At 39.8% G+C, this 16,901-nt stretch overlaps 1 protein-coding gene across 2 annotated transcripts in view; it reads right to left on the bottom strand.

The window, feature by feature from the left end:
- Nucleotides 1–16,901, bottom strand: part of ATP9B (ATPase phospholipid transporting 9B (putative)) — a 478,099-nt gene that overhangs the window by 256,949 nt on the left and 204,249 nt on the right. For both annotated transcript variants that reach the window (XM_073566404.1, XM_073566400.1), the window contains exon 10: nt 8,539–8,614. In XM_073566404.1, the coding sequence (XP_073422505.1) occupies nt 8,539–8,614 (76 nt within the window). The remainder of the gene's footprint in view (nt 1–8,538; nt 8,615–16,901) is intronic.

The raw sequence follows: 16,901 nt of genomic DNA on the forward strand, positions 1-16,901 counted from the left end.
GTTTCATTTTTGGTTATGCTCGTCTGTTCATGCCCACAGTGTGTGTGCGCACCTACACAGTACGCTTAGGTGTGCCGGCCCTTGTTTTTGGTTATGTCAGAAAAACATGCTAGTAGTTTAGCGTGATTGGGGAATGAGTGCGGAGACATCCACTGATTGTTTCAAGGAATAGCTACTTTGAACATGGAGCCTAATTAACTTCACCAAGCACTGCTTGTCTGACAGATAGGGATCTGTCAATCAAGCAGAGTCGGGGATGGGGGCGACTTGCCTTCTGTGACTAGCCCTATTATTCCCCTCATTCCCTATAGCTATACATAGAATATTTTCTTTTAAAAGATGTAGAGTTTTCAGAGTGAGACAATGAAATTAGTAAGGATGGAGTCCGTCTCCGATTCATGCTGCCCTTGTTTCTAGCAGTATGAATCACCTGACAGATTCCATTCAATAGAAACTGTATTCCATCTGAAGTCTCAGAAGAGAGCAGCATGGATTCCCTAAACCATGAGACAGGACACCCCCACCTCCCTTGATATATGTTCACTCAATGTAACATTGATCACTGGAAAGCCTTTGTCATCATCCTAATAATGGACGTAAGAAGAATGTATTTCCATTTCACCAGCCCAATCAGAGCCAACTTGTGCTGACATAACATTTCTAAAATTCCTAGCGTTTACATTTTGGCGTGTCTTTTCAGTTGCAGAATACTAAGATATACAATTGTTCTTTATGAAGCTACACACCCTGTGTCCTTGTTACACAGAATTCCACTCCATTTTCCATTTTTCTGCATTGACAACAGACTCTGAAGGAATGGATTAACATCATTAGTGACATCTGCATAGAAATACAAGCTATCACGCTCAGTCAGGAGAGCACGGCCAGTCCGAGGGTTGCGATGCGATCCCCAAGCATACGGCAGTCTGATTGAATCAGTGACGCCAGTTCAACGGGGGAAGTGTGAATATTCATTTGACATTTACATAGGTTTGTCTTGCCGACTGGCGGCAATATATGATCTTGGAAATGGGAATAGCCCTTTAATATAAATTTTAAGTACCTGAGGGATCTGTACTTTAGTACTGATTAGTGAACGTACTCAATAAGGTGCTAGCCGAGCATGCTTGGGTGCTAACCGAGTGACTTCGGCGTGCTTGAATAATATGTTCAAGTTCCCGCAGCTGCAAGTCTCGCGGCAGTTCGACAGCCGCAACACATGCCGGGATTGCCTGTTTGTTAGGCACGCTCGCTAATCACTATTCTTTACTATTTTCATATTCCAATTCTCATCACAATGTAAGGCGTACTCCTAATTTTCAAACCACTGTATAAAATATGCGTTACATCTGAGTATGTGCATTCATGACAAAGCTGTTGCCATGCCAGATTTAGAATGCCAACATTGAAGAATAAGATTTATTTTTTTATTTTTTTTGTTAAATTAAAACATCTATTCATTTTATTCAACATCAGGTATCTTTTTGGCTGCGGCTGACATGTAAATCTTTTGCTATACTAAGCTATTGTTTTAGCGTTCTTTTGTGATCTGAAATTATTTGAGCTGACGTGAATAAAAAGTGATATAATGAAAGATTGGCCTAACAGTTTCATAATAGAGCCTCAGCTACTTGCCATCTCCTATAGATAAGTGTCTTCCCCATCGCTCCTGTACAATGAAGCGCCTGATCAATACTTCCATCTTAATTTCCCAATGCATTATGTCTGCCTCTTTCAGGAGATAAATGTGCTATTAATATTAGATGAACATGATCACAAAGCAGGGCCCCCTGACAAACTTACATGTATTGTAAATATTCCTAGCCACCAGGATTAGAGAAATAATTAACAATAATTAATCATTTCTTGCAGAGCTGTCGAAGAGGGAGAGAAATCGCAATCAACAAACAACTTATTATCACTACCAAATTAATGCATGGAGAGCTCCATAAAACAGACAGATATGCTAAGTACGAACATGACAGGCTCTACGACTTTGCATTATAATCTATGTGCTTTAAAGCAAGGGAAAGATTTATGAGCTTTATAGTTGGCATGCACCAATTCAATTTATTGCAGAATATGTAATAAATGTGTCAGCTAGGGCAGAAAATGACAACGGACTAGTTTACAATTTAAAATACAATCACATTGTACAGATTTTTATTTTCCTTCTTTCAGATCTCTATTATCTTCAATTTCTGCTTCAAGCATTGTTCAAATCTACAACACTGTGTAATCACATTGTGGTTACCCTGACTATCACTTTCTTATAATGCTCTGCAGGGGGTTACACTATTTGAGAATCCCTCTCATGAAAGTTTTTGCCAACTATATCTCAGTATATGTTTATGCCATGTAGTGTGTATGTGTTAATATAAACTGTGTTCCAAATTATTATGCAAAAAGAGTTTAGGAGTGATAAGGTTAGAATTTTTTTGCTTGTCATTTAAACTCATTGATGGTGATGTGTGTCAGGGCTATTTATATCACTGAAAGCAATTGCAGATACCTGTGCAAATTAGTTTGGCAGGTGTGTCCAAATAAAGGCAAGACTACTTAAGAAGGCTGTTCCACATTATTAAGCAGCCTACATTGTTTGCCAAAATGGGAAAGAAAAAGGATGTGTCGGCTGCTGAGAAGCAACAAATTGTGGAGTATTTAGATCAAGGCATGACTACAATCAACATTGCCAAGACACTTCATCGTGATCATCGCACAATCAAAAAGTATGTAGCTGATTCCCAGCACACACGTGTGCGTGCTGATCTGGAAAAATTGAGGACTCTTTCCAACAGGCAATTGCGTCAGGTTAAAAGAGCAGCTGCAAAAATGCCTTGTCATAGCAGCAGACAAGTTTTTGAAGCTGCTGGTGCCTCCAACGTCCCCCAAACAACAAGATGCAGGGTCCTTCAGAGGTTTGCAGCTGTGCGTAAGCCATCCTGTCGACCACCTCTATCCAGTGCACACAAGCAGAAACGGCTCCAGTGGGCCAAACGATACATGAAGACTGACTTCCAAACTGTTTTGTTCACCGATGAGTGCTGTGCAATGCTCGATGTTCCAGATGGATGGAGTGGAGGATGGCTGGTTGATGGACACCCCATGAAAACACGGCTAAGGCGCCAACAAGGAGGAGGTGGAGTAATGTTTTGGGCTGGAATCATGGGGAGAGAGATTGTCGGCCCCTTTAGGATCCCTGAAGGGGTAAAGATGAACTCCATAATCTATGTGGAGTTTCTAAAACAGCACTTCCTGCCATGGTTCAAGAGGAAGAACCGTGCTTTCCGCAGCAAGATCATTTTCATGCATGATAATGCACCGTCTCATGCTGCAAATAACACATCTGCATCTCTGGCTGCTATGGGAGGACAAACTTATGGTGTGGCCACCATCTTCCCCTGACCTCAACCCCATTGAGAACCTCTGGAGCATCATCAAAAGGAGTGTCTATGATGGCGGGAGGCAGTTCACATCTAAGCAACAGCTCTGGGAGGGTATTCTGTCCACATGCAAAACAATTGAAGCACAAACTATCCAAAAACTGACAAATTCAATGGACGAGAGAGTTCAGAAGCTTCTTTCGAACAAGGGGTCCTATGTGCAAATGTAACATCACCTAGACTAAAGATTTGACTTGAAAACTGTTTGATTTCATTTTGTAATAAGCTGATAATGCTTATAATTTCACAATTGACCATTTTTTTGTTCAAAATAAAAATAAAAAGGTTGAAAACTTTGCTGTGCATAATAATTTGGAACATGCATTTTGAGTGTTTATTATTTTAAAAAATATACTCTTTTCAAAGGCAGTTTGTTCAAAAACATTGCAATTATACTAGAATGGTAGATGACTGGAAAATAACAATGACTGCAATTCATATGGGTAATTTAGAGAAAATATGAGGAAATAATTTTTGCATAATAAATTTGGAACACAGTGTACTCACCTACTGCGGTCTTTGCCAGGATGCAGCGCCTTTCTGCTCCTCCTCTCAGTGACGCCACCTTTCTTCATACTATCGGGATTACTCCATGTTCCATTTGCTGGAAGACTCTTTTAGGCTGAGTTCACAAGTAGCTTTTTTTGCGTTTTTGCGGTGATTTTAAACGCGCGATTTTGCCGCAAAAACGCAAAAAAAAGAATCCCATGAAATCCTATGGCATTCCGCACATGCTGTGCTAATGCTGCGGATTTTTCCGCGGCGGAATTGCATCACGGAAAAATACGCAGCATGTTCATTCTTTGTGCGGAATCGCGGGAAAATCTGCACACATAGGAATGCATTGTTCTGCTTACTTTCCGCATGTGGCTGTGCCCACCATGCGAAAAGTAAGCAGAACATTTGCAGATGGTACCCATGGTCCGGAGGAGAGGAGATTCTCCTCCAGGTTCTGGGTACCATATCCCTGTAAAAAATAGAATTAAAATAAAAAAATCGTCATATTCTCACCTTCCGATGTCCCGCGCAGCGTCACCAGGCCTCATCGATGCTCCCAGCAGGTCCCGTTCCCTGTGATGCATTGCGACAATGACCTTTGATGACGTCGCGGTCTCGGGATACCGTAGCTGTCTCGCGAGACCGCGACGTCATCAAAGGTCATTGTCGCAATGCATCACTAGGAATGGGACCTGCCGGGAGCATCGCGATGATCGGGAACGCTGCGCGGGACGTCGGAAGGTGAGAAAAACACCATTTTTTATTTTTTTTTATTTTTAACATTAGCTCTCTTTACTACTGATGCTGCATAGGCAGTTTCAATAGTAAAAATTTGGTCACACTAGTCAAACACTATGTTTGACGAGTGTGACCAATCTGTCAATCAGTTTTCAAAGCGATGCTACAGATTGCTTGGAAAACGCTAGCATTCTGCAAGCTAATTACGCTTGCAAATCGCTAGTTTTTCTGTGGGAAATAGGCAGGAAATAAAATGCTGTTTTCTCGCATATTTCCCGCGGAATGGAATTACGGAATTCCCACAGAAAGTTCCGCGGTAATTCCGCAACGTGTGCACATAGCCTTACAATGTAAGCATATGGTGCCTGGCTCTGATGCTCCATAAGCGTACTTCTGGGTCACGCAGAGTGCAGTGTGACCCGAGAAATCTAAAGAGAGTTGAAGTCACTTAGAAGAGGAGCATAACTGTGCTGGATCTCGGACAAGGCAGTGTTAGGAGTGTACAGGGGCTTCTCACAAAATTAGAATATCATTAAAAAGTTAACTTATTTCACTTCTTCAATACAAAAAGCGAAACTCATATACTATATAGAGTCATTACAGAGTGATCTATTTCAAGTGTTTTTTTCTGTTAATGCTGATGATTATGGCTTACAGCCAATGAAAACCCAAAAGTCATTATCTCAGCAAGTTAGAATACTTTATAACACCAGTTTGAAAAATGATATTAAAATCCAAAATGTTGGCCTACTGAAATATATGTTCAGTAAATGCACTCAATACTTGGTCGAGGCTCCTTTTGCATCAAATTACTGCATCAATGTGGCATGGCATGGAGGCGTTCAGCCTGTGGCACTGCTGAGCTGATATGGAAGTCCAGGTTGCTTTAATAGCAGCCTTCAGCTCGTCTGCATTGTTGGGTCTGGTGTCTGTCATTTTGCTCTTGACAATACCCCATAGATTCTCTATGGGGTTTAGGTCAGGCGAGTATGCAGGCCAATCAAGCACAATGATACTGTTGTTTTTAAACCAGGTATTGGTACTTTTGGCAGTGTGGACAGGTGCCAAGTTCTATTGGAGAATGAAATTTCCATCTCCAAAAAGCTTCTTGGCAGAGGGAAGCATGAAATGCTCTAAAACTTCCTGGCAGACGGCTGCGCTGACTTTGGTCTTGATAAAACACAGTGGACCTACACCAGCAGATGACATGGCTCCACAAACCATCATTGATTGTGGAAACTTCACATTAGACCCCAAGCAGCTTGGATTGTCTGTCTCTCCACTCTTCTTCCAGACTCTGCGACCTTGATTTCAAAATGAAATGTAAAATTTACTTTCATCTGAAAATAACACTTTGGACCACTGAGCAACAGTCCATTTCTTTTTCTCCTTGGCCCAGGTAAGTTGCTTCTGGCGTTATCTATTGGTCATGAGTGGCTTGACACAAGGAATGCGACACTTGTAGCCCATGTCCTGGATATGTCAGTGTGTGGTGGCTCTTGAAGCAATGACTCCAGCAGCAGTCCACTCCTTGTGACTCTCCCACAAATTTTTGAATGGTCTTTTTAACAATCTTTTCAAGGCTGCAGTTATCCCGGTTGCTTGTGCACCTTTTTCTACAACACTTTTTCATCCTACTTCCACATATACATGCTGTGTTTTGCTCAGTGTATTAGTTATGGGGATAGCACCAGACACAAAAAACCTCTTGCCACCTAAAGCCCTACAGTGGACATAACACAGAATGCAATGGTCTCACAGGTTACAATGGCTTCAGGTTACAAAATTTTTATAAAATTTCCTTTGCGACTTTATGTATTTACTTCACAGGTAGGGACATTAAAATGATATATTGTGTTCACAATGTGAAGCGGGATCATAGGTACTTGGCTGTCACACAGGACAGACTGAGTTGAGACTTAACTGGATCTACATATTGATGGCCTACTGGTGAGCATGGAGCACATAGGCACGTGAATAACTCTCTGAAAATACAATCTGCAACCACATTCATCAACTATTTACAAAAAGATTCTTTGGTTTGGTGAAATCTTACAAATCAGGCACAGACCCCAAATAGGTCATATCTGTCATCAGAGCAAAAGACTGCTGCAACAATCTTTTTTTTTTTTTTTTTTTAATAATTTCCAGAATGGAAAAGCAGCACTTATTCTGAAAGACCAAATGTTTCCATGCATTATACACATTGCCACTAACAATACTGGTGGAGCGCGAGTGCGGGAGGTGAGTGTAAGTTCTCTTGTATAACTTAGAGGCCTAGAGCATTTTTAACAAGACTGTGAATTGAATGCATTATCCTTCAGAGACAACTATGGTGCTAAAGATCAATCAAAATAGGTACCAAATAACAGTGGATCTGAAAAAGTGAATGAAATCCAACTTCTTGAATCCTTTACTCTCTCAGAAGTCTAATAAGAAGGTACTGGTGTCATCAGCACCCATTAGCATCAATTGAAAAACAGATCTATCACAGTGGTCATGGCTTCATTCCAAAAATGCTAGTGTGAACATGCACTCATATTGTAAAATGGTTGGTGCAATCCATAAAAACTGTAATATGATGACACATGCTCCTTAAATACTTAACATATGATAATAACCTTCAGATTCAGGACCAAGAAAGAAAGAACAAATCCATCACAATGTAACAGAAAACTAATGAAATAATAACTATTTAAATTGACCTCAGTCTTCAAATTCCATATCCAAAGTAATCATGCATTCTCTCAAATATTTGCCACTAACACTTTGTAAGTCACAAGGGTCAAGGTCGGGCCATTGAGAAGTGCTATGGGAATTATGTGGGGAATACCTCAGAAATGTTCAGCTCTGATTGCTGCTGTCCTGACAATTTTAGAGGCGAAAGACCACAAATCGATAGTGCGAAGGATCAGTAACAGTAGTTTAATGTAAGGGCATAAGGGATTCAATGCACAGAAGATAAGGTGCAAGGAATCCAAGCAGTAAGTGTCCATTAGGATTTCATTCTAGTTTCTATAGTTTGAAATGTGTCATTAAAAATTCTAAACCAGATCATTATAAGATATGATGTGACGCACAAGAAAGTTTTAAAAATTGGACATTATTCTTAAATAGTACGCAACCTTAAAGGAAGCCTGTCATGATAGAGGCACACTTGAGCCTGATTTGCGGTTTGCTGATACTGTACATTGCCCATTGAGATGTATTGGTGAAAAATGTACATTTGAGCTTTGTTTCTGAAGAATTTATGAGAAAAATAAGTGCATCTGCTCCTCTCTCACAGTAGGTATCTCCCAGAGAAAACAATCTCTGAGACTGAAAAGTAGAATCTGTGTCGCTCTAAGAATGAATTCACATGTTCGTGTCTCACGGTGCGAATCTTGACTGCAATGGTGAAACAGCCGCATAGGCAAACACAGATCGTTCAGGTCAGAAACCATTCTGGTTGGGCCAGGTATTGCACAAACCATACATTTTGGATGTGGGCAGCAGTCACAGTACTAAGGAAATACTGATTTCCTATTTATATGTATTTGAGAAAAAAGTCTTTTTCTGACTTGTGTCACTTTTTATGTTTTTTTTTCTGCAGAAGTGACAGGTCCTTTTTAAGGTAAAATCTATTAAAAACTGAAATGTCGACAGGTATATTCAGCAATAATTCCAAATTTTTAGATGATCCCGTCCCATAGCTCTTTTCTTTATTATTACATCCTTAAATTCTTCCCTATTTAACTGTTGTCAAATTTGTCTTTGTGAGCTTCCTCCTGTATTGGACGGCTTATGTGTATATTAGGTAAGGAGGACTAAAAACAAAAAGAAACAAGAAAACTATAAAGGGAAAATGCAGTTCTCCTACCAGATGCGACCACTGTGCTTGCCCACAAGGTGTTTTCTATACCCAGGCTTTCATGAATAGAGGGGTCTGTATCCTCCTGAAATGAAATAAAACAACACATTGTAGACAGAAAGAAACACAAAGAATATGTAAAATAACAGAGCCGCATTTAAAAAAGTAACCGTTTATTTAAGTATTTCGGGATCGCCCGTACATCTTAAATATTTGACTGGCACACATTAGTGTACAGTGATATTCTAAAATGTCACTGCATAATTATAGCAGTGGTACAAGGTCATGATGCTACAGGAGAGAGGAGCCGACTGTCAGACACAGCCAGATTCCTCATAGAGATGTTTTATTCCAATCTCTACCTTCCTGATTGCTGTAATTATCCTCTGGACCCAGCGATCACATGATCGTTGGGTGCCGGAACGAAGCATAAGCTGCTGGGTCCTAAGAGACCCAGATCAGCTCTGTGATGCAGCACTGCAGACAGGTGGATAATTTTGCCTTGTAACTGGGTAACACATAAGCGCCAGTTACAGGGAAAATTAGATATTGAAAACTGTTTTCATGTAGAAATATCCCCAAATGTCTTAAGAGAATAAAAAAGAGGCGCTCCCTGTCCATTATCGCTGGCTGTACGTGAGGAGGAATCAGAGGGCAAATCACTCACCTGATCATTGAAGAGTGATGTGATGTCAAAATGTATGCTGCTCTGACTGCTGTGCTCCCACCAAGCAGATGGAGTACTTAGCAGAAGAAGAAGTAGAGAATGCAGTGAATATCAGGCGCTGACACTGAATATGATGAATCCAAACAGTGAGTATAAAAACTGGCGATTTACTAATGCAACACGTTTCAGAGTAGGTATTATTCCGCCCCCAGACAGTACCTACTCTGAAACGCGTTGCATTAATAAATCACCAGTTTTTATACTCATTGTTTGGATTCATTATCTTCAGTGGCAGTATCCAATATCCACCGCATTCTCTACGTCTTTGAAATGTCTTTCATGAGAACAATGTATGAAATTAATAAGCGAACGATGGAACAGCAATAAATATAAAATAAGAAAACGCTGATAGAAGTCCAAATCACCGTTACACGCCCCGCCCCTGTTGAAAAAAGTCTGATATATAAAAATAATTGCTACATAAAGAGGAACTAATTTTTAAATGTATTTTAGTGGTCCTTTGTGGTCATAAATTTATTTGATTATCCAAACGAGAAAAAAACTTTACAATTCTTTAAAGAGAATCTGTCCGCAGGTTTTTGCTATGCAATCTGAGGACAACTTGAGGTTGGGATTAAAAAACAGAATTCAACAATGTGTCATTTATCAAGCTGTGTGCTTTTACTTACATACATAGCCTGCTGTGGACAGGGTTAGCTTTCTCAGCTCTGATCTAAAAATTCTGATTGTGTCAGGACCATTACCCCAGGTAAACTAAGTGATACATCTCTTTTCCTACATCATGCTGCTCCCAGATGAGGCACCAAAAACCTGCTGACAGATTCCCTTCAACTCACATGTAAAGCGCCATGGAATAAATGGCGCTATAATAATAAATAATAATAATTGGTCAGGAATTGAGGGAAATGGCCTAAGGTTGAACTGGTTAAAGATCACTGTTCACAATATAAGGTTTTTGAAAAAATAAACTTATTATTAAAAGCATATGGATACCTGACTATATTTCACTTGTACAGCATGTTGGACATCTCCAAACAATGGGAATCTACGGAAGACTCCAAGGTTTTGGATTGTACTGTGGGAACGGGTTTTCTGGCAGGTTTCTGAAACTGACAGCAGTAAGCCAGGGGAATAAGAAAAAGATGATACAATTGGCCCGGGAATCTGATGCCGATCTTGTCAGTCTCTACTGGATCATTAGTGATTATGTCACGCAGTAAAAGGAGACTGGGGGTCAGGACGTCATCAACAGCAGTCCGGCTGAGACTTTTGGAATGACATCGCTGGAGCAGGGAGTGGATTTCCAGGGTAGAGTATGTATAGATCTTTTCTTTTTAAACCTCTTTATTGGAAGTTGTTTATTTGTTTTAAGCCCAGTGGAAAACTCTCATTTTGAAAGACAAACATTGTTCTACTCCTTTCCAAGATCTAAGAGGTGTATTGGTTTAAAAAGTGTTTGGAAACTGTGACTAGGTAAACTTGGTGCCATGTCATGTACCACTACACGAGAATAAGACCAAGGGGTTATTCTTACGCAATGAACCCATGTAAGCCACATATTTATATGCTCACTACTTATCTATTTGCTGGTTCCTGGACCTTGGTGCTTCATACAGAAAGTCAATTGAGCTTAATTTAGAACCTGATGCGCATAGTGAAATTACTAGATGCTATATGGCACTGCAGATAAGTTTATAGTAATGTCAATATAGTATATGTAAATGGAGCCGCAAAGTTAACCCTGCCTGTGACAGATTCTGAACAATGCTTAGTTTCTATCATTAAGCTCATGTTTCTACTCTTTCTTAAAATTATAAGATTTCCTATTCCCCCAGTAGATACGCTCATATTTAATTGTCACTTTAAGTGAATACTTGCCACCCGGTAGTTCATAATACATTCAAGTATTCGCTGCTTAAGAAAAAAAATAGCCATCACTTGGCTTTAAACAGAATCCATTTTAGGAGAAAATTCTGAGTTTCTATGCAATTTGCAAGAATATCCAGTAACATGAGGAAGAGAAAAGAGTGCTCTTTAGCAAATTCTGAGATTATCTTTCAGAGATAAGTGGATTGTTCAAACATCAATATATGATACCATTTTACTAACGTCAAATCCCATTTGACCACAGATCAATTTAATTTTCTGGGTTCATCTTTAACTCTTTCACCTTTGTCTAAAAGAATGGACAAACAATAATGCATTTGGCTTAACACAATCAGCTAGAACATGTGTACAATGGCTGTATTTTCCATCATCACGTTCTAACAGAATATAGTCATGGGAAAAACTAACTATATCCTTTTTGAATTCTATGTTAATACATATTAGGACACAATAAAAAAGCATCTGCTCTTAAAATAGACAAATTACACAATTTCATTATTCAATATAAAATTGGGGTAAGATGCATAGCAGTGTGTAAAACTTCAAATGCATCCTTATTGTTTTTACCAAAACCGAGAGGGTAAGTAGCAACCAGGTGCCACTAATCAAATATCCTTGATTAATTGTTCATCAGCAAATTTGACACCCTCTATAAAAGCAAAAGTTTTGGCAATTTGCTGGTCTAGAGAATTCCAGCAAGTAGGACCTATAACGAAATTTTTCATGTTGAGCTGGACACAAGATAAAGTAGTTGCAGAGCAGAATAGAATGTTTTGTTCACAATTTTTGCTTCTCTCTAGCGGAGATATTATCAATCAAAGTATTTGTCAACTAATGAGTTAACTCAAGTTAAGTCCAAGTAGGTGTTTCACTGAGGGCGTGTACTTCTTCCTGTATGAGTTTTTATCTGATATCACTCACTTGGACTTAAAAGGTTAACTCATTAGGTGCCAAACACTTTGCTAATATCTCCACAATGGCAAAGCAAAATTAAAAGACAACAATGATGTAATCTGCTCTGTAGCCACTATTACATTATGTATCCAGTTCAACATGAAAAATCTTGTGAAATTTTTTCTTTAACACAAGGCAAAGGAGGAAAAAGATCAGCAATCATCTTAGAGAAACAATTGTTGCCCCCCCCCCCCATCAATTTTAGAAGGGCTATAACGCCATTAACAAACACTTTGTAGTTCATAATTCTACAGGAAGAAAAATACACAAACAAACAAGACAGTTGACAATTTTCCCAGGAATAGCTGTCACAGCAAATGTACCCTAAAGTCAGGCTATACAATGAACAGAGAAATTGCAAAAACTCAAGAGTACTAGCTCAGACACCAAAGGCCTCAGTTAACATGATAAATGTTCAAGTTCATGACAGTACAATTAAAAAAAGACTGAATGAGTAAGGTTCATTTGGGAGGGTTGCCTGCAGAATCTTCTTTCTAAAAAGAACATGGCAAGAACAGCTAAAGTTAGCAAGGCTGCATCTCAACTACACTGAGGGCTGAATACTTATGTCACAGTATCTCGACACCCTGTAGTCATTGAATCAATTTATTTATTTTATCATGAATTCCGTGCACCAAACAGCTCCAGAGTCAAATATGAAGTCATCTTCTAAAAAATAAAGCTTGGCTGAAACTGGGTCACGCAACACACTAATGATTCCAAGCACAAATGCCAATCTATATCAGAACGGATGTAGAAAGTAATGAATCAAGGAGTTGCAATGGCCCAGTCAATGTCCAGATCTCAACACAATTAAATGTTTTCTGGACCTTCATTTTCTAAAAACCTCAATGAACTTAAGCAATATTGTAAAAATATTTGAGACAAGTTTTCTTTAGTTCAATATGAGAGATTGAGTCATACAGAAAATAATCATTTCAAGTTATTGCTGTTCAAGGTGGTTCAACGAGCTATTGATTCATCAGATGTACTTAATTTTTCACAAACTGCTTTATATTGGTCCAGTTTTTGCTAAATAAATAATTACATGGTAATTTGTCAAGTGCTGATGTTCATTTTAAGTTGTGTTTACATAAAGGGGTTGTCCACTACTAGGACAACCCCTTCTTGATCTGGGGCTGCAGCTGATCTCAGATTTCCTCTGCATGTTCAGTTTGCACAAAAGAAGGGGACAGTGACGCCAGCACTGATTGGGCGCCGGGCTCATGTGTCATAACAACCGCACAAGAGGCCAGGGACTGCGATTGCCGATACGGCTGGAACAGCGCTGGCACGGGAGGTGAATATAACCTTTATTATTTTACTGAGGGCAAACATTTAGATCAAGAAGGGGTTTCCTAGTAGTGGACAACCCCTTTAATTTTAAAACCTTCTAAGGAAGAGATGTATTTTTTTTATTAAGTTCTGGTACGTAATACCATAGATTTCATAGGGTGTACTTAGTTTTTCTCATGACTGTACACTCAGCATATTATAAATGGGGAAAAAGCTGTGTACATATTCATCTAAACATATGACTGCTTCCTTCACCATCTGTTCATCTGTGACAGAAAGAACAGCATAGTCTTCATCTATATTATTGCAATCCAAAACACAAGGTCTGGTGGACCCCTATTAATAGATCAACAGAATATAAATATAAGAAAAACCTTCACAACATAGAAGTGCTGAGCCCAAGTAAAATTTGTAATCTTTATTAGTAATAATTGAAAACAATTATTTAAAATAAATTAATATAGGTTGTGGAGATGAGAACAGAGATAGCTACCGGTGAGAAACCATACAGGTAAAATTAATGAGGTTGTAGTAATAAAAAATATATACCGTATATATAAAAATACATCTGAGTTACATAGCAATATATAAATACAATAACTGTATAGCGCTCAAATCAAATAGTTAAGTGCAATCAAGTGAAAAAATGTTATTGAATGGACATATGCATGATTAGTAAGTGAAGTACTTTCCCATTGAAGAAGCTATACGCAAAACGCGCGTTGGGGTCCTTTGTTGCCATATTGTGATCACCCATCCAGGTTGGTGTGCACTTGCACCTTACATTTGCACTATGTCTCCTAACCTGCCTGTGATATAATGGTAAAATAGTTTAGGTTATCTTGCATAGCACTTTAATCCCACATTGGGTATACATTCCATTTACTATGATGAAATTTCTAATTTAATATTTGTTGCACAGCACTTTACTTACTAATCAAGCATATGTCCATTCAATAACTATGTTTCACTTGACTACACTTACCTGTTTGTTTTGGACACTATACAGATATTGTATTTATATATTGCTATGTAACTCAAATGTATTTTTGTATACCGTAAATACTCGTGTATAAGCCAAATTTTTCAGCACATTTTTTTGTGCTGAAAACGCCCCCCCTCGGCTTATACACGAGTCAATTGTCCCAGAAAGCCAATGAGGGAGGGGGAGAGGCGGGTGACAGAGGCAGGATCCGGCGGGGGAGGGGGAGCGGCGGTTGACAGAGGCAGGAGACGGCTGCTGTGGCTAAAGCATGTGCCGCTGCTAAAGAGAAATGAATATTCATTTCTCTTATAGTGCGCAGAGTGACACCCGTAGCCGCCAGCATCCAGAAGACATCCTTCGCACCCTCCTGCGCGCCCCTCGCAGCATCTCATTGGTTCCGGCGCTGGCAGCTTTTCCTATGCAGAGTCATCACGTGGCCCCGCTCATTAAGGTAATGAATATACACTAGGGTGACCGCAAAAAATCGATGTCGGAATTTTGTCCGTCTGGACCCCACAAAACGATTCCCCTTTCCAGATATTGAGATAGCCAAAATTTGAGCTCGATCAAACGACGTTAACCCGTGCCGCTCGTCGCTCAAAGTTTGAAAAAATCCAAATTGAGGTTTTTTAAGATTTAGGTATTTTGCATAGTCTGTTAGACTATAAAGAATGTGACAACAACATTGCAGAAATAGCCCTGACCAAATTTTCGAACCATTTTTGGTATTTGAATGCAGAGTTGGTGGGATTATCGTTTTTTGATCCCACCATTACAGACAATGAAAAGTTGTTAATGGCTAATAAATTGCTCAGTAGCACAGATGAACCATCAGAGCATGCTAGGGTTGTAAAGCCAAAAGTTAGGAAAGAAAAATTAAAAGAGGTAGGAAGTAACCGACTTTAACGACCTTCTGACAAAAGATGAAGAACAAAAGCAATATGTCCTGCAAGTTGTAAGCAAATGCCGAGCATTATATTCTGACGTTTCAAAAACTACTTTAACAAAAGCTCTAGAATAGATTAGATAACTATGTAAAATTATCAACTCATGTAGGTTAGTGTGCTCTGATGGTTCATCTGTGCTACTGAGCAATTTATTAGCCATTAACAACTTTTCATTGTCTGTAATGGTGGGATCAAAAAACGATAATCCCACCAACTCTGCATTCAAATACCAAAAATGGTTCGAAAATTTGGTCAGGGCTATTTCTGCAATGTTGTTGTCACATTCTTTATAGTCTAACAGACTATGCAAAATACCTAAATCTTAAAATACCTCAATTTGGATTTTTTCAAACTTTGAGCGACGAGCGGCATGGGTTAACGTCGTTTGATCGAGCTCAAATTTTGGCTATCTCAATATCTGGAAAGGGGAATCGTTTTGTGGGGTCCAGACGGACAAGATTCCAACATTTTTTCCCCCCCATATGAGATCCGGTCACCCTAATATACACGCCTCTCCACTCCCATAGGCGTGGAGGGAATATTCATTACCTTAATGAGCGGGGCCATTTGATCGCTCGACACAGGAAGAGCTGCTGGCACCGGGACCAACGAGATGCAGCGAGGGCGCCGGGACCAACGAGATGCTGGAGGGCGCATGAAAGGTGAGTAGGACTTTTTTTTAACAGGAACCATTCATTCAAGCATAGGGAATAAGGAGCCATGCATACCAGGACAGGGTAGCCATGCACACCTGGACAGCATGGGGGAGCCATGCATACTAGGACAGGATGGGGGGGCCATGCATACCAGGACAGGACAGGGGAGCCATGCATACCAGGACAGGACGGGGGAGCCATGCATACCAGGACAGGGATGAGGGGACAATGCATACCCAGCTCATACTTGAGTCAATAAGCTTACCCAGTTTTCCATGGTAAAATTAGGTCCCTCGGCTTATACTCGAGTATATACAGTATATATTTTTTATTATCACAACCTCCTTATTAACTGTTAGGATTACTTTTACCTGTATGGTTTTTCACCGACAACTATCTCTGTTCTCATCTCCACATCCTATGTTAATATTTTTTTAAATATTTGTTTTTAATTATTACTAATAAACATTTCAAATTTTACTTGGGCTCAGGACTTCTACCATATATATTCGAGTATAAGCCGAGATTTTTCAGCCCATTTTTTTTAGGCTGAAAGTGCCCCTCTCGTCTTATATTCAAGTCATTGTCGCGGTGGTCGGCAGGGGGAGCGCGTTTGTCAGATCATACTCACCCCCTCCTGGCGTGGTCTCTGCAGTGCCTGCTTCTCAGATGGTCTCCGGTGCCGCAGCTCCTTCCAGTGTTAATCGGTCACGTGGTACCGCTCATTAAAGTAATGAATGTGTGCATATTCATTACTTTAATGAGCAGTACCACGTGACCGATTAATACTGGAAGGAGCTGTGGCACTGGAAACCATCTGAGAAGCAGGGACTGCAGAGACCGCGCCAGGAGGGGGTATGACTTTGAGGAGGGGGCAGCCATGCAATATTCACCTGTCCCTGTTCCACCGCCGCACATCGTTCTGTCTCCCGCATCCTCAGGTTGCTGCCGTTCAGGTC

Source organism: Dendrobates tinctorius, unplaced genomic scaffold (genome assembly GCF_039654945.1).
Source record: "Dendrobates tinctorius isolate UK_male_01 unplaced genomic scaffold, ASM3965494v1 ptg000004l, whole genome shotgun sequence".
Taxonomy (NCBI): domain Eukaryota; kingdom Metazoa; phylum Chordata; class Amphibia; order Anura; family Dendrobatidae; genus Dendrobates; species Dendrobates tinctorius.